At 41.3% G+C, this 15,437-nt stretch overlaps 1 protein-coding gene across 1 annotated transcript in view; it reads left to right on the top strand.

Moving 5' to 3' along the window:
* The window catches only part of LTK (leukocyte receptor tyrosine kinase), a 92,798-nt gene that overhangs the window by 56,376 nt on the left and 20,985 nt on the right, over positions 1–15,437 (top strand). Inside the window, exons 10-15 of the mRNA XM_066321234.1 lie at positions 5,022–5,116; positions 9,859–9,960; positions 11,541–11,715; positions 12,252–12,402; positions 14,589–14,720; positions 15,232–15,388. Of these exons, the coding sequence (XP_066177331.1) occupies positions 5,022–5,116; positions 9,859–9,960; positions 11,541–11,715; positions 12,252–12,402; positions 14,589–14,720; positions 15,232–15,388 (812 nt within the window). The remainder of the gene's footprint in view (positions 1–5,021; positions 5,117–9,858; positions 9,961–11,540; positions 11,716–12,251; positions 12,403–14,588; positions 14,721–15,231; positions 15,389–15,437) is intronic.

Below are 15,437 nucleotides of genomic sequence, written 5' to 3'. Positions count from 1 at the left end.
CTCTGTCCTAAGTGCATATCTTTGTGCACATGCACAGCTTAGCTCCTCACAAGCCCACACCATGTGACTGCACTTCTGTGCAGCCTCAAACAGTACTTAGGTTTTGGGAACAGCAAGCATCTGTACTAAAAACTGTTTAGCAATCTGAGCAAGCCAATGTACTCACAGGGGCAAAGTGCTCCCAGCAGGGAAACAGCTGCATTAGCATAGCTGCACTTCATACTCCCACAGTAAAAAAAAACAACACTCACCGAGTGAGTCAAAGGGGTGCTAATCCCATAGATTAGGCAATACAGCTGTCCAGTTTAGGATCTATATCAGTGCAGTATGGGCAGCTGGACTTCCTTCCTTGATGCATTACAGATGCAATGATTTCAGAAGGAGACTGTTGCCCAAATAAGCCTTGCATTAAAGTTCTCATGGGTTTAGATATGGAAATACAGTGCAACACTGGTTTTCAAATGAAGTGAAATATTGAAGATTTAAAGAATTTCAATGCAATCAAATTTTATTCAAGCATTTCTCCACCCTCACCTAGTGTCACTCAATCTCAGGCCATGTAGCTGGTGTTGGTAGCTGGTTATTTTGCACAACAGAAATTTATTTTTTTCAGTTTCTCCAGTTTGGTTTTTTGGTTGGTTTGGTTTTTTGTTTTTTTTGTTTTGTTTTTTTTTTTTCATATTCCTGAGGAAGGCCTGTTTCACATGAAGTTTAAGAAAAACACCCCTTTGAGTCTATACAGTGAATATTATAAATGTTGCTCTACTGTCTTCCTAGTTTAATTTCCTGATTACCTTTGGTCTCAGTATTATCATGGGTTCACCATATACACCTTTGGCATGAATGATTCCTTCAGGGTAGGATTGGTCTGCCTGCTAGCACTGTATTTAATATTCTTGTCTGACACAATCTGAAGCCCTGTGGATTAGCATCTGTTTAATTATGCATATGTAAAATATGGCCAGTGAATTAGTGCAGAATAGCTTTTTTCTCTGGGCACTCTACTGTGGATCTGTCTGCAGCACAGACCAAGAGGCTCTTCAGAGATATTTAAGACCTTCTGCCTCCTCTGATGATATACAGTCCCTTATGCTTTGTTCCCTGAAGCGTCCATTTTCCTTATTGGCCCTTAATTCTGAAGCAAAATGGACCTTACATGGCAAAAGGGATGGACAGCAGGACACTCCTTTTGAGCACTAACCAGAATGGCATAAAGAAAATTTATATTCAAATGTTCAAATACTGTAATGTTTTTTAAAAGTTGAGCACTTAGGTAAAATGAAAAATGCAGCTAGGTCATGCATGCATTGATTATTACAGTCTGTTTCAGGTAGTTCTATCTTGTTTTACTTCATGTAACATTTATGTAGGACATTTTCAAATTTAAAACTGAGTGGCACAACAGTGACAATCACTGTGGGTAAGGATGGAACTGCCCAGTCTAGAAGGCAAATCTGTACCCCCTATGCTGGCCAGGTGACTGACAGAAGTAAATAAGTTGTCATTTGCTACACTGATCTATAACACACACAGAAAAAGCACGTGCTTTGCTAGAAGATGCTACAGCTATTTTCCCAAGGGAGGAAACCATGGTCTCTGTGCTCCCAGGACACAGGCTCCATCCCAGTCCTCCTGTCTTTTTGTTTCCATGCTCTATTCTTTCTGTTCTGTCTTACCTGCTTCTGTGGGCACTTAGTGCCTTTCTTCCTTGTTTTCATATACTTGGTCTCTCTTTTGCTTCAGCCTCTCGTTTAGGAGTCCATTTTATCTGTCTTATGCCTCTGGTCATAAGTTCCCTTTCCGAACTCCTCCCTGCTTCTTGTTTCCATCTCTCTTACAGCAGCTGCTGTCTCTGGGTGTTGTTTTGTCTTGGTTTTTTTATAATTAAGTCTTAATCCCTTCCCTGCACTTCCCTTCTCCTCCTAGCTATCTCTCCTGTGCTATCATTTCAGTGATCCCAGACCTAGAGTAAAGATTTATTCCCAGTATTCCTTGACCGGCAATTTAATTTTCTCTGTAGTTCTTGGGCCCAAACCCCCTGTACACGAAATCTATGCCCTTCTGCTTTAAAATTCCCCGTGAGCTCCCAGCCTCCCCCCAGGATGACACCTTGTTCACTCTGGATTCAGTTCAGGGAGCCTTTTTTTCCTGTTTGGGCAGAATCAGCAACAGAAAGAAAGACTGGGGAAGAAAATGTTTATCCATTAACTTGGAAGGGCAGTTTTCACCTCCTAGTAGTGAGAACTACTCACCTTAGTTCTCACTAAGGGCAGTAGCTGAAGCAGGACCTGACATGGTTCGTAATAGCGCTGCTTGGAAAGTACAATTTTGCCTGAGACTTTCAGATATCCAGGGAAGAGGAAGCTGCAGGATTACAAAAAATACCACGCATGGAAAAGTCAGGGATTAAAAAGCGTCAAACATGTTTTCTTAAAATTTTAATTGATTCTCATTCACATGAAAAAACCCAACCTCATGTCTGCCATGTGACTCTCTTCCTCACAAGTTTCACATCCCATTTCCAATACCTGATAGCACAGAGTGCTTAAAAAGTTACCAGTATTTTTGAGCATGGTCAGAATCATGAATCCCTGCATTGTCTTATCCTCAACACTCACAAAATGTTTTGACTGCTAGAAAAGTTATACTAAATGATGCAAAATAGAAAAGTTCAGCCTAAATCACTTTGATGTTGGTGAATTGAAAACAGTTGTAAACAGAAGTGTGTGATGAACATTGCTGGACAATTTTACTGCAATTTGGTACTTCATGAATGACTATTCTGTGTATTTATGGGTATTGCCAGCTTTCCTCGGTAATGCAAGCTCTAGCAGTGTTGTGCTTAGGGTAATTTTTAGTGGAGATTTTGAGATGGCATGCTGTTTTTCTGTATCCCAAATCTTTGGGAAATTTTTGTCCTTCTCTTGCTATAGGAAAGTGCAGTACTTTCCCCTGGTTCCTTCAGAGGATGCTAGGCAGAAGTAAAGTGTGTGGGAAGGGGACAGGTCACACAGGAGAAGAGTAGGCATGAATAGAAACACAAGAAGTTGCAAGTCATTAACTGCTTGACGGGGTCAGAAGTAGAGAAAGCTTAGCAAAAAGAACAAGGAGGACATGAAGGCTCTATTTAGGTAGATTTTAGCAAGACCTTTATCCAATTAATTTATTTCCTAGGAGAGAAGGAAGACACAGTTTGCTGATCAGCCTCCTAGATGGGCATCTAGCTACTTTGAAAAACTGCTTCTGGTGATGGGCTGGCAAATTCACTTACTTGGTTCACACACACAAGGAAAAATAATACTGTCGGGAGAAAACCAAACAGGCAGAAGACCAGACAGCAGAGAGCTGGAGAATATAAATTGTTGGAGTCAGCAAAATGAGATCAATGAACAGGAACACTGGAAACCCCTCTGGCTAACACAGCAAATGAGTTCAAAAGGCGATTTCCTCCCCTTTTCTGAAGTTAAGAGGAAGGGGAGCCATACAGAGCCTAGAGGTTATGAAATGTCAATTCTCATGCATTGAGGGGATCAGGGGTCATTCCTCAAGGTCTCCCTTGTACTCAGCTGGAGCAGAAACCTACCTGGTGATGCAGTGCCAGGGACCCTCGTCTTCTCTCTCTCCATGGACCAGACACAGCAGATCAACCTGACCAAGGGTATAATGCCATGTGAATGCCTTAAGTAAGGGGTAGGATGTGGTGCTGTGTCTGTGCCTGTGGGGCCTATAAGTGCCCTGGTTCGGGCTCAGGGTGTTCTGACTCTCCTCCATCAGATAGATGAGGGAATTATTGTCATTTGTCAGTGGACTTATATACGAGGTTTGAAAATGCTCTTGCTAAGCCTGCTATTGAAGAGGAGTGTTTCTGTAGGAAGGGGATGTAGTGAAAAATTCCCCCACTAACACCACAGCTAAGGGGTCATTCAAGAGACCCTTGATTTGCATTTACTGCACTTACTTCCAGTGTGCTCAGATCCTGAAGCTGTGGATGCTTTCATTTAAGCACAAGGGGTCATTCTTGAGTTGAGGTTAAAGCAGTTTATCCCTAAGGATTTGCATGCAGCTATGCAACTAACTGTGGATATCAACCAACATTTGGTTGGTGGGTGGAATGCACACACATATTTTATTGTCACTAATTTGGGACAAGTGTGTTTCTAGGCTGAATGATCAATGTGTTCAGCAGGTCAGGGCTTAATCTCTCATAAATCATCATTGAGCTTTACCAGAGACAGCAATAGAGGTTCTGTCCATATGCTTTTAATAAGCTCTAAATGGACTGGACATCAGACATCTGTTTATTTCTGAAATGTAATGAGAAAATATCTAGCCCTATCCATTAGAAGGAGATCCTTCAGCTAATTTTCTTTCTTCCTTGTGAATTCAGAAGGAAGCAATACACATGGGATGTGACAAAGCTCCTAGATAAGCAACACTTGGTCATAGTGGAAGATGAGACAGCCCAGGGAGCTAACTCTTCAAGGAATTATGACTGAAATTTATAATGTCCTACCCTTCCAAAATAAACTCATGTCACCTTCTACATTGTTACATTGGCTGAAGATCAGGCCCAAGATATTTGGATATTCTGTTCAGTTTTTGCTCTATCTCTTCAGGGGTAGAAAGGAGGAGATATTTTTTCCCCCAGTCTGATTTTCTGACTGTTTCTAGTAATTGAATGTGGATGGTTGTTTGTATATAGCAATTAGTGGGGAACAGTTGTTTGTATGTATGTGCAGATAGCAGAGGAAGTAGGGCTCTCATTCTTATTCCCCAAGAAATGTGAAATTGTATGAATGTTGTTGTGCTTATGAGGGGTTGATATGTGTCTAAGACTTATAGCAAGCCCTTTTGGCTGCTCAGCTGGACTTGTCTGGGGGAAAAATTGTAAATAGTGATGATCTTTTATCCATGAATAATGGAGCATTGTATTTTTAGGGAAGTTGTTTGGTTGGTTGGTTTTTCCCTCTCCTTAGTCCTTTCTTTTTAGTCTTCTCTAAAACATCTGTCTTATTGCAAAGGTTTCAACTGGAACTCCTGGCAACCTGGGGCTGGAATTCCCAAGCTGACATTGCTATCGACAACATTACATTTGGCCTGGACTGCTTCACTGACGGTGAGCCACAAATGTTGCAGAATCTCTCCCAAAATTTGGGTAGTGTAATCAGCATCCCACAGATCCAGGACACAAGTTCTGTTCTCCCCACTGAGTGTGCATGGATCATTTGTGTCAGCTTCTTCAGAACAATGCCATTTTATCTCAGACCTACTGAAGATTGAAAATAGAGGCAATTTTACTCTGTGTCAGAGTTTCCTAATGCTCTTTTCTCTAAGCTGCATGCTCTGTATCACATAGTTGAGACCTGTCTGTGTGTCTTGGCAAGAAACACTAGACTTATTCCTTAGCCGTAAATGGAAGGATTACATCACACTGTTTTTCCAAAGTCCTGCTGATCTATGCACCCTGGTAATTGATAGCTGAACCAAATTTGTTGAAATCAAAGGGGAAAGTCACCATATTTTTGTGGAGAAAAGGAAGAAAATGAAGGAGTAAATTGACTCACTGACAATAAAATTTAGATTATCCCAACAAGTTTGTTTTAGTCTGTAAGGAGGCACATCAGCTATCACTGCCAGACATATATCAGCTCTCCTTTGCTTCATTACTATGAATGTGAATGACAACTATTCCAGAGAAAAATGAAGCTAGTGCTACCCTTTGAAACATGTTAGCAGGAGTTGTAGTGGATTTTCTTAGCAGACAAAGGGGAAGAAGTTAGGTACTTGAACTACTTGAAAGTATTAGAATCTGCCTTCTTTTTTCCCTGGTGAAAAGACATGTTCTGTTGCAAAGGAAATGGAAGATATGTAACACTTGAATGGTGACTTCTGTTGCAGACAAAAAGTGAATTGGTGATACAGTGCCATTCTATGTGTCACCACACCCAGTATGTCAGCATTTAGGGTAAAAGCATGTCCCTGCAGTGGCTAGCTGTAGCTAGCATAACATATGGGAAGGCTTATGTCAAAATAGATGTGTTAAAAGCTCATCAACTGAAGCTACTATTCCTTCCTATCCTTTCCTGGTTCATTGTCCTGTTCTCTGTCCCTTTGTTCTGTGGGCATTGAAACCACTCTTCTATAAAATGTTGAGTATGCAGAGTTTCACTTGATTCTTTATGGTAATTTCATTTTTTCACTCCAGCTCTGTAACAGCCCTCTCTCCCAAACACTTTGGAACTTCCATGCTAACAGTTTGTTTTGAAATCTTGAGGAAACTGAAGGGAGTGACTCCAGATGCACTGGGGCCAGCTGATGTGCACCCAGCTGCTGGAGTTTACTGCCCTCATGGGAGCAGATAGATCCTCCAGTTCAGCCACAGACATTTTGCTGGGAGTGGTGTAGGTACGCATCCTCCGGCAAACAGGTGGGCTGTAAACGCCCCTGCAGCAATGTTATCAGAGCTTGTCCATTAGACTGCCCAAGTTACTCCTGACTGTCAATTGGGATAAACTGCACTGATGTCCAGGAGCAACTGGCACTTACCCCATCTGAAGGCATGACCCAGAGATGCGTGAGTCACACAGAAGAAACACATCATGAAGGAAACGTTTCTCGTTTCTCGGAAGCCTTGCACTTGCCACAGTTCCTTGAATCCTCTTTGCAAATTGATGGTTTCTCGCCTCTGAAAGCAACCCCCCTTGTATTTGTCTTCTCATGACTTTAATTCAGTTAGGTTGCAGAGAAGCCCAGCAGCTCTGCTGTTTTTTCAGTAATGAAATTACTTCTCCCTGGCAAGGACAGGTTTCAGATGTCAGAGACAGAGCCAATTAAAATCCAAGCAGTGAGTTCTTTTCATGAGGGCAGCAGGAAGGATGTATGGCAGGAAGGAAGGATTTGCTGCTTGCTAGGATGTAAATATTATTTTCTCCATCTATTTCAATCTTGTAGTTAAACTCTCTACAAAACCCAGTGCTGAATGAAAGCACTGTTTTTGTATGCAAGATGGGAAAGAAGGTGAGGTTTTACATATACCTCAAAATTGAGAGGAAAGGTTTAGTAAGATTTAAGAGAACAACTGAGTAGTGAGGGCAGCTCAAGAGACATCAATAAGGACAAAACCCAAACAAACCATTCTATGGATGGCAGCTCCTAGGCATTGACAGATAATTTCCCCATGAAAAAGCTGAGGCAAAAGCACATCTTGGCTTATACAATCACCTTGTGTAAGGCAGTGTCACAGACTGGATGGCACGTCTGGTTCATTGTGAGAAAACTTGGGGCAGACAGGTGTAAAGATACTTCAAAGTTTCAGTGAACTAGTGCTTATACAGGAAGAGGTCTGAATTTTGAGCATGTTACCATGAAAATGTGGACTGATGCAGCAAGTAGAGTGCTGATAGTTGAGTTCCCCTTCTCACTGCCTTTACTGTTATCTTTTGGTGCTCTAAGCATTGTATTGTTCCAATTAGGATCACAGGTCTGTGGTCCATGAAACTCTACTGCCCTGGCCTAGAAATTGCATTTCAGTCTGGGCATCATTTGCAATTTCACAGAAGATTGCTTTCTAAATAGCAAGACTGTCCAAAAAGAGCTTTTGTACAGATCATCTCTACTTCTTGGTTGTAGAGTCCCTGACCCAGCAAAATCTTAGTTCTGGGAGTACTTCAACCAGCATTAGTAAGGTGGGATCTCTGAGGAGATCATTCACATCCTGAGCATCCTGTGAGGTATCTTACTATGATTAATCTTGATCTGATTAATCTCAGCCACCAGATCTCTATTTTCATTACAGTCATAGAGACATGGAAGCAGTGAAGGAATTAATTACTTTAGCTCTCTACCTGCAGAAGATGCCCTCTCTTTCTCCTTTACTCTTCCCCCTGTCTCTTTTCAATGGGGAAATCAGTGTTAGCTAAAACCTGCAGAAAGGAAGTCTGTGCTCTTTGCATTTTTTGGATATAGATACACCTTAATATGAGTTAATTCTTGTTCCCTTCTATTCACTCTACAGTCAACATTCTGGCTGTTAGAAGGGGAAGTGGAAACTAAAATAGAGTGGAGCACCAGTCCCTGGGTCCCAGGGCTACATGAGGTTTGTAGAAAATGCCACCTTACAAGTTGATGTCTGACAGTGCATAGAACATCAGCCTTTAAAGTGTTAACAGCTCATGTGGACAGGGTGATGCTCAGTCTTTGTTGCAGCTAGTCTGCTGCTTAGTACAGAGGAGACAGAAAGTTTCTTCTGGAGAGAAAGAGTTTCAGAGTGTTTGGAGAAGGAGGAAAGACTGTTTGTTTGGAAATGAGGCATTGCCTTAGGATACTCAGTTGGGATGCCACAAAAAATCCATGCAGACACAGAGATCAGGTCTCTGTTTCAGAGAGCGATTTACATTCCTTTGCTATGGCAAACATAACCAGACTTCTTGTACATTGCCAAGTATCTGAAACTGTTGTGACCTTTGGAATTTGTAACTCAATGCAGGCCTCAGGGAGCATCTTTTCTGGCCAGGCATTGTATTTTTCATTCTGTTTTCCTCCTTGCATTTGTTTTGGGTTAATTTCATTTTTCACTGGCTTGACAACTTCATGCATTGAAGTTCTCCATCTCAGTATGAACAGAGTGTGTCAGCACAAAGCTTTTTTTTATTTGCATGCATCAATGTGCTTTCAGTCAAACTGGGGGGAATATTCTCAGGAGTAAAAGCTCAACAAGGTCTCCATGCTTCAATTAGTTATTTGGCCTTTCTGACACAGCTAACAAGGGTGTTAATTGTTGCTATTTAGGGCAGTGGGTTTGTGGCTGAGATAATTGTCCATCTGGAACTGAGTGAGTCTCTTTTCAGCAGAGCATCAGACAGCTGTTAAATTCTCATAACTGGAAAAAATTGAAATATTTGTAATGTTTTTCAACTGATGAAAAATATTCAGTATTGTATTAGATGAAGGCTCACACAATGGAAAGAAGTGTGTCCTTTTTCTTAGAGATTTTTCCAATCAAAAATCTGCATAAAAATGGGTAATTTAACTATTGAAACAGGATGTTTGCAGATTATGAGGCAAGGATTCATTATTACTTTTTCCTGTTGTAAGGCAGTATTGGTGTTATGGTGTTCAGTGCATTCAGATGTTTTGGATCAGCAATTGATTTGAAATTCCTCCTCTCTGAGAAAGGACTCTTTTTCAAAGGCCTGTCTCAGTGGCCAGAAATGTATGGTTTTGCTCTGTGGTTTTCAAAAAGGTTTGTCCAAAGATTTACAGTTTTGTGTCAAGGGTATGTTTCTGTATCATAACTGTGTATGTTAGTGAGGCATGTAATTTTATTTATTTATTCTCTAAGTGAGCTCTCAGGTACTCGAAGCTGGTAGCTGAAGTGGGAGTAGGCTGTTAAACTGGATTAGTTGCCATGAAACTATTCAGAACTGAAGACAATGATTTTTGTCACCACTCTCCTTTACACTTCCAGTCATTTGACTGTCCAGAATTGTCACCTGCCTGTTTGGCCAGCAGAACATCAGTACCTGGTATCTGTTCCCTGACATTATGTTTTACCTAAAATCTCTTGTAATCACAGCTAGAGGAAATTGCAGACCAAGGAGATTATCCTGCATGGGATAATATGGAGGGTCTGTGCTCATGTGAATACCCACTGCCTTCAGCACAGATACAAGTAGCTAACCTAAGACATGGGCTCAAAGGAGTAATACAAAATTATGATTCCTCAAAATACCTTTTCTACTCAAGGTAATATTTACTTATCTTAACAAATGGTTGTTTAATTAATGTAATCTTTAAATTTTCCATCCCTCTTTTCTACCATCCTCCCACCTCTTTCCTCTATTCTACAAACTATTACAGGAAGACAACGGAGTCATTTTGGTGGGAAACGCCAGTACCCACGTGAGATTACTATCCTGGATGAGCACCTTTTGAACCCTCTGGAAGAGCCCTCCCTCCCAGGTACGTGCTTCAGTACTGAAAACCTGTCCCTTGGCTAGAAAAGGTGGCTCCCTTCCCATCTCCTGTGTGTGATCTGTCTGCCCTGCAGCAATGAGGCAACTGCATATAATCCATGCCAAAGATGTGGGGACTGTGTCAGGTAGTCTCTGTTTGGCTATAGGGAAACAGTTTGCTGGAGCCTTGCACACCAGCCCTGAAATGGCAGGTCCTCTTTAAAGAAAAGCAGAATCTTTTCAAGTGAAAACAGAAGCTGTGTGGCTCAGATTCAGAGTGCATGGAAAAGCAGCTTAGGAACAAAAGGCATAGATAGACCTGTACAGAAAGCTGGGAATAGAAAAAGTGCAGAGCACTGAAGCTGAATAAAATGAGTGCAGAATAATGGTGTAGAGCTGAAAATCCAGGGAAAAGTAAGGATGAGGAAATCCACTGAAGAGAAAAATTGGATGAAAAAGGAGGAGAACAAGGAACACTGGGAACTAATTTACTGATAGTGGTAGAGATTGCCACTCTGGAGGACAGATAAGAATTGTGTGGGTGAAAAGAGCTGTCTAAAGGAGAAAGTGAGGAGGAGAGGTTTTCTTGAGGCTGTTTTGCAGCCAACAAATACCAGTGTGTGACTCTACCAGCACCTGAGGGCTATGTCCACCTGGAATGTGACAATCTGTACTGCTGTGTGTTCCCATTAGTGCAGGGGAATGCTGTAATGCAGCTGAAAGTCACACTGCATTGATCCATCTGCATGTTCATAGGATGATGTCTGTTTGGGGTAGTTTTGCTTGCCTTTTCCTTTAAAGAAGATTGGAATTTTCCTTTAAAAAGTTTTTAACCTCTATTTTAATCGTTCAACTCTTAAACTGTTCTATTTTTGACCCTGGCTTTTCTGCATAAACTGCATCACAGAGATTTTAGATACATTACTGAAAATTTTACTCTTAGGCTTCATTTAATGCAGTGGAGAAGATGGATTTGCTTGAGTCTTAGAAAATGGCTGTGAAATGGAGAACATCCTTATCTGCTGCACTGTTGTAGAAACAAAAGAATAATGCTTAATGAGAGCCAAGAAAGAAATTGTTTGGGGAAGAATTGTCCCTACAGATGGTAGCAAGAGGCTCTTCCCCGGCTCTTTCTGCTGCCACAGGCTTCTTGTGCAAGACTGAGACAAGTACCTTAAAATTTCCACTGTGTTTCTTAAATCCTCACTAGCTGTAATGACATATATTTTCAACTCTTTTCTCTGTGTACGTGGTTTAGTTCTCATTTGGAAAGCTGAACATAATCTTGCTTCAGACTGCCACTGAGAAGAGGAATTTGATCATGTCTATGAGACACTTGAATAAAACCCTTCTTAGAAATTCAGTCCCTCTTCCCTTTTCCTTTCCCCCCTCACACCAAATTGATCAAGTTTATCTTCAGCCCATGATTTATCAAATAGTGTGCAGGAAATAGGGTGAGAGAGGAGAAAAGCAAATAGCGACCATAACAAAGCAGTAGTTGTGCTATGACTAGAAGTAAGTGTGTACAAGTACTAAGAAATAGAGGGAAGCTCACATCTGACTCAACTCTTGCTGTTTTGGTCACAGGGGACAAAACTGTTCTGTGGTGGTTCTCAACCTGTGGTGCCAGTGGTCCCCATGGGCCAACTCAAGCTCAGTGTGACAGTGCCTACAAGAACAGCAATGTGTCGGTGACTGTGGAGAAGGAGGGCAGGCTCCGGGGAGTGCAAGTCTGGAGAGTGCCAGCCACAAACAGATACAGGTGAAGATCAGTGTGTGCTGGGGGGGCAGCCACCTCTAACTGCTTTTGTATTTGTGGAGTTTCAACAAGCATAAGTGTAGGACCTTACTGTACTGAGTTGATAGAGAGGACAGTTGATAGAGAGGACAGTGAAGAAATAAGAGTGATAGCTATAAAGATATACATCTGAGCTACTGTGAAGCATGGAAGGGTGAGCAGCAGCACAGAAGAGATCAGAAGAGTAATGAGAGTGGGCATGCAGTCAAGTAGAAGTGCTGCCATCGTCTCAGTCCTTTAGCCTTCTGGAGTGGGCTATACCAGCTCATGCTATTTGCTTGAGTCTCTGTTTCCAGTACTCGAGTGAGGATTGGTCTGTCCTCTTGTAAACCTACCTATGTGGGTCTCAGACAAAGAATAGCCGCAAGCTGCTACAGCAGGAGCCTGCTCTGGAAAAATGTCTGTTTGAAAGTGAGGGCTGGGGAGACCTTGCAGATGGATTTACTTTGGGGATGAGAAGTGTGAGAGCTGTTTCTTCAATTATTTACTTTGTCTTGCAGGATTTCTGCCTATGGAGCAGCTGGGGGGAAGGGAGCCAAAAACCACAATAAGAGGTCCCATGGGGTCTTCATCTCAGCCACCTTCCACCTGGAGAAAGATGAGCTGCTGTACATCTTAGTGGGGCAGCAGGGGGAGGATGCCTGCCCTGGGGTGAGGACCACAAAGCACATGGGGCAGAGACCTTGCAGATACTGTTCAGTGGGTGGCTTGGGGTTTGGTGATAGAAGATAGAATTCCCAGAATTCAGCAATGAAATCCAGTCAGGAGACAGGAAAAAACCAATAAAAGAAGTTAGAAAGAATCTCAAAACAGATATAAAGGACACTGAAAAGAAAAACAATCCCAAAATGTACAAATAAATATGAAGCCCACAGAAATTTTGCTTTAAGCTCCTGGTGTTTGAAATAAGTTCTTCATCAGCTCTCTTGTGCTTATTTTAAGCAGGAAGCTCATAGGCAAGTAATGTGCTCCCTCTCTTGTTTTTCCACAGTCTAGGTTATTTTCTGTCTGCCAGGATTTTCAGAAAATTTACAATTATTTATTGAAGGATCCAGCAGTGTTGTGGCTACACTGTGTTACATACTCTCTAAGTTGAGAAACTGAAGTCTGAATCCAAAGCCTTCCAAAACCAGTGAGAATCTTCCCGCTAACTCCAGCAGCCCTTGGATTAGGTTTTAGTGATGACAAAAAAATACTAATGAGAAATGGAAATTGGTGACATGAGCACTTATATGTGTCCTCTAAATGCTAGACCAAATGATCTGAAAGTCCTTTTGTCACTTAGGCTTAAAAACTACTTTTTTTCAGCATTAGTTCTTGATACTGCCTTGTTCCGGAGATGCTGTTTAGCCCTGCCCAGGAGCAAAGCTGGTTTTTCCCCACAGACTGGTGTGTTTGGATATGCATAAACTATTCTTGTAGGCATTTGAAATTATTGTTTACTTTCTCACAGGATATGTTGTCTTACCTAGATGCTGCAATAGACTCTAAACCCACTATTTCTTCACTTTATACAGTACAATAATCATATCTATCTAAATAAAAGGTACATTTGTGTAACATTTTCAGCACACTCTCTAGTTTTAGGTTGTAATCTGAAAAGTCGTCCATTAATCCCTTGCATTTCATCATTTGTTCTCCAAATTGCAAATTATAACCCAGCATTATCTCCCTTTGGCAGGTACTACTGGAAAAAGTTGCACTTAATTTTTCCCACTTCCCAAACTCAACTTTCTTTGACTTTGGAAATTGTGATGAATAGGTATATTGGGTGAATAATGTTTGTTTTTCTTTCTCTGGAGAAGTTCTGCAGCTCCAAACCTTGATTCTCTCTCCTCAGAATTACCCTAGTTGCTTTTCCCTGGTCTTCATCCACCTTGCTATCTTTTGTTCTCCTGTTTGAATTAACCAGACAAATTGCCCCACCAACTAAGAAATGCCATGCACCATCACTAACAGAATTGAGAAAGAGCTCTCCCTCTGTCAATTTTCAGACTGAGTCTCAGTCTTGGGATGAGATACAATGGGCAGAAAATGGGATATGTTCCACCTTAATGTGATGAAGAACTTCTTTGCTGTGAGGGTCACTGAGAACTGGAACAGGTTTCCCAGAGAGATTGTAGAGTCTCCTTCTCTGGAGATAGTCAAAAGCCATCTGGACACAATCCTGAGTTATACACTCCAGGGAAGTCTGCTTGAGCAGGAAGGTTGGACTGACTAGATGACTTCCAGTGGTCAATTCCAATCTTCTCCATTCTGTGATTCTACATGAATGAGAGGACACAGGCAGTAAGACTGGTGCAGGAATAGGAAACTGGGTCTCCAAATTACTCTTCAAAGATATATTAATAGATTATTCTCAACTATCTGTGGTCATCTTTGCTTTATGCATTTATGTCCTTGAGAAATAAATAGTAAATTTGTCAGTAAGAAAATTCTCAGAATTAATCCATAATCAAAAATATTTAAATGTTACAAGAAGTTCGTAATATGCAAAATATTATGTTAAATTAACAATGATTTATTACATTTTTTCCTATATGCATCTTTATTTTCATTCGCATGTGTAATGCAAGTTTGCAAATCAGAAGTTACTGACACATCTATCCCTCAGCTGTCAGTCTTAGTAGAAAAGGTCAGACTATTTTACAATTAGACTATTTTACAATTAGACTACAATTAGACTAAAAGACTATTTTACAAAGATAGTCTACATACTGGTTTATATATGCCTAATATGCACAACAAGCATTATGACATTATTGTACTGAACTACACAGACAAGTGTCAAGAGCAGACTTCACTGATATCTCAGTCCATTTCTTGTCTCCTTTCAGGGCAATCCTGAAACCCAGAAGATCTGCTTAGGGGAGTCATCTCTCATCGAAGAAGATTACAAAAAAAAAAGGGACCTGAAGGAATGGGCTGGAGGAGGTGGGGGTGGAGGAGGAGCAACCTACATCTTTAGAGTAAGTATTTCCTCTTTTCATCTTGCCTGAGCAGTGTCCAGCAGAGCAACTAGCTCTCACTGTCAGTCATGGCATATGATAAATCATTATCTTAAAAAAAGATTATGAAAAATGAATCTTCCTCTTCTGCCTCTCTCTCCCTCTACTCTTTCTGTCTCTCCTTGGTTTTTGTCTTTTTTAGTTGTTTATCCCTGTCACTAGGCTAGCTGAACTGGTTCCTCAGTCCTTAACAGCTCAGAAGTGGGAATTACACCAGGATCCCACTTTAATGCTGGCAGCAGTCCTAAAAAAATGAATCACAGAACCTTGATATTCAGTTAAACAGTTACTTTTGTACTCAGGAACATGATGTGAAATATTTTTGTAATGATTCTATGAGACAAGCAGTAGAATTACCCTGGCCTTAGGCCACTCTTCTTTGGGATGCTTTCGTGATCTTTGATAAGTTTGTGTGAGTTCACATATCCAAGGGATGTGAAGTTTTTCTGATGTTTGATGGGGGGTTTTCCAGCAGAAGGATGGGATTTTCGAACCTTTGCTCATCGCAGCAGGAGGAGGAGGAAAAGCCTACCTGAAGGCTCAGGACAGCTCCCTGGATGAAGTACCCCTGGAGCAATTTGAGAACAGCACTGCAGTACCTGGAGTCAATGGGAGGACTGGGGCAGCAGGTGAGACACTAAAACCACACAAGGTCTGAATCAGGTGCCTGAATACACT

Source organism: Sylvia atricapilla, chromosome 6 (genome assembly GCF_009819655.1).
Source record: "Sylvia atricapilla isolate bSylAtr1 chromosome 6, bSylAtr1.pri, whole genome shotgun sequence".
In the NCBI taxonomy this organism is placed as follows: Eukaryota; Metazoa; Chordata; class Aves; order Passeriformes; family Sylviidae; genus Sylvia; species Sylvia atricapilla.
The sequence above is the reverse complement of the archived record's forward strand: the minus strand, read 5'-3'. Positions and strand labels throughout refer to the sequence as shown.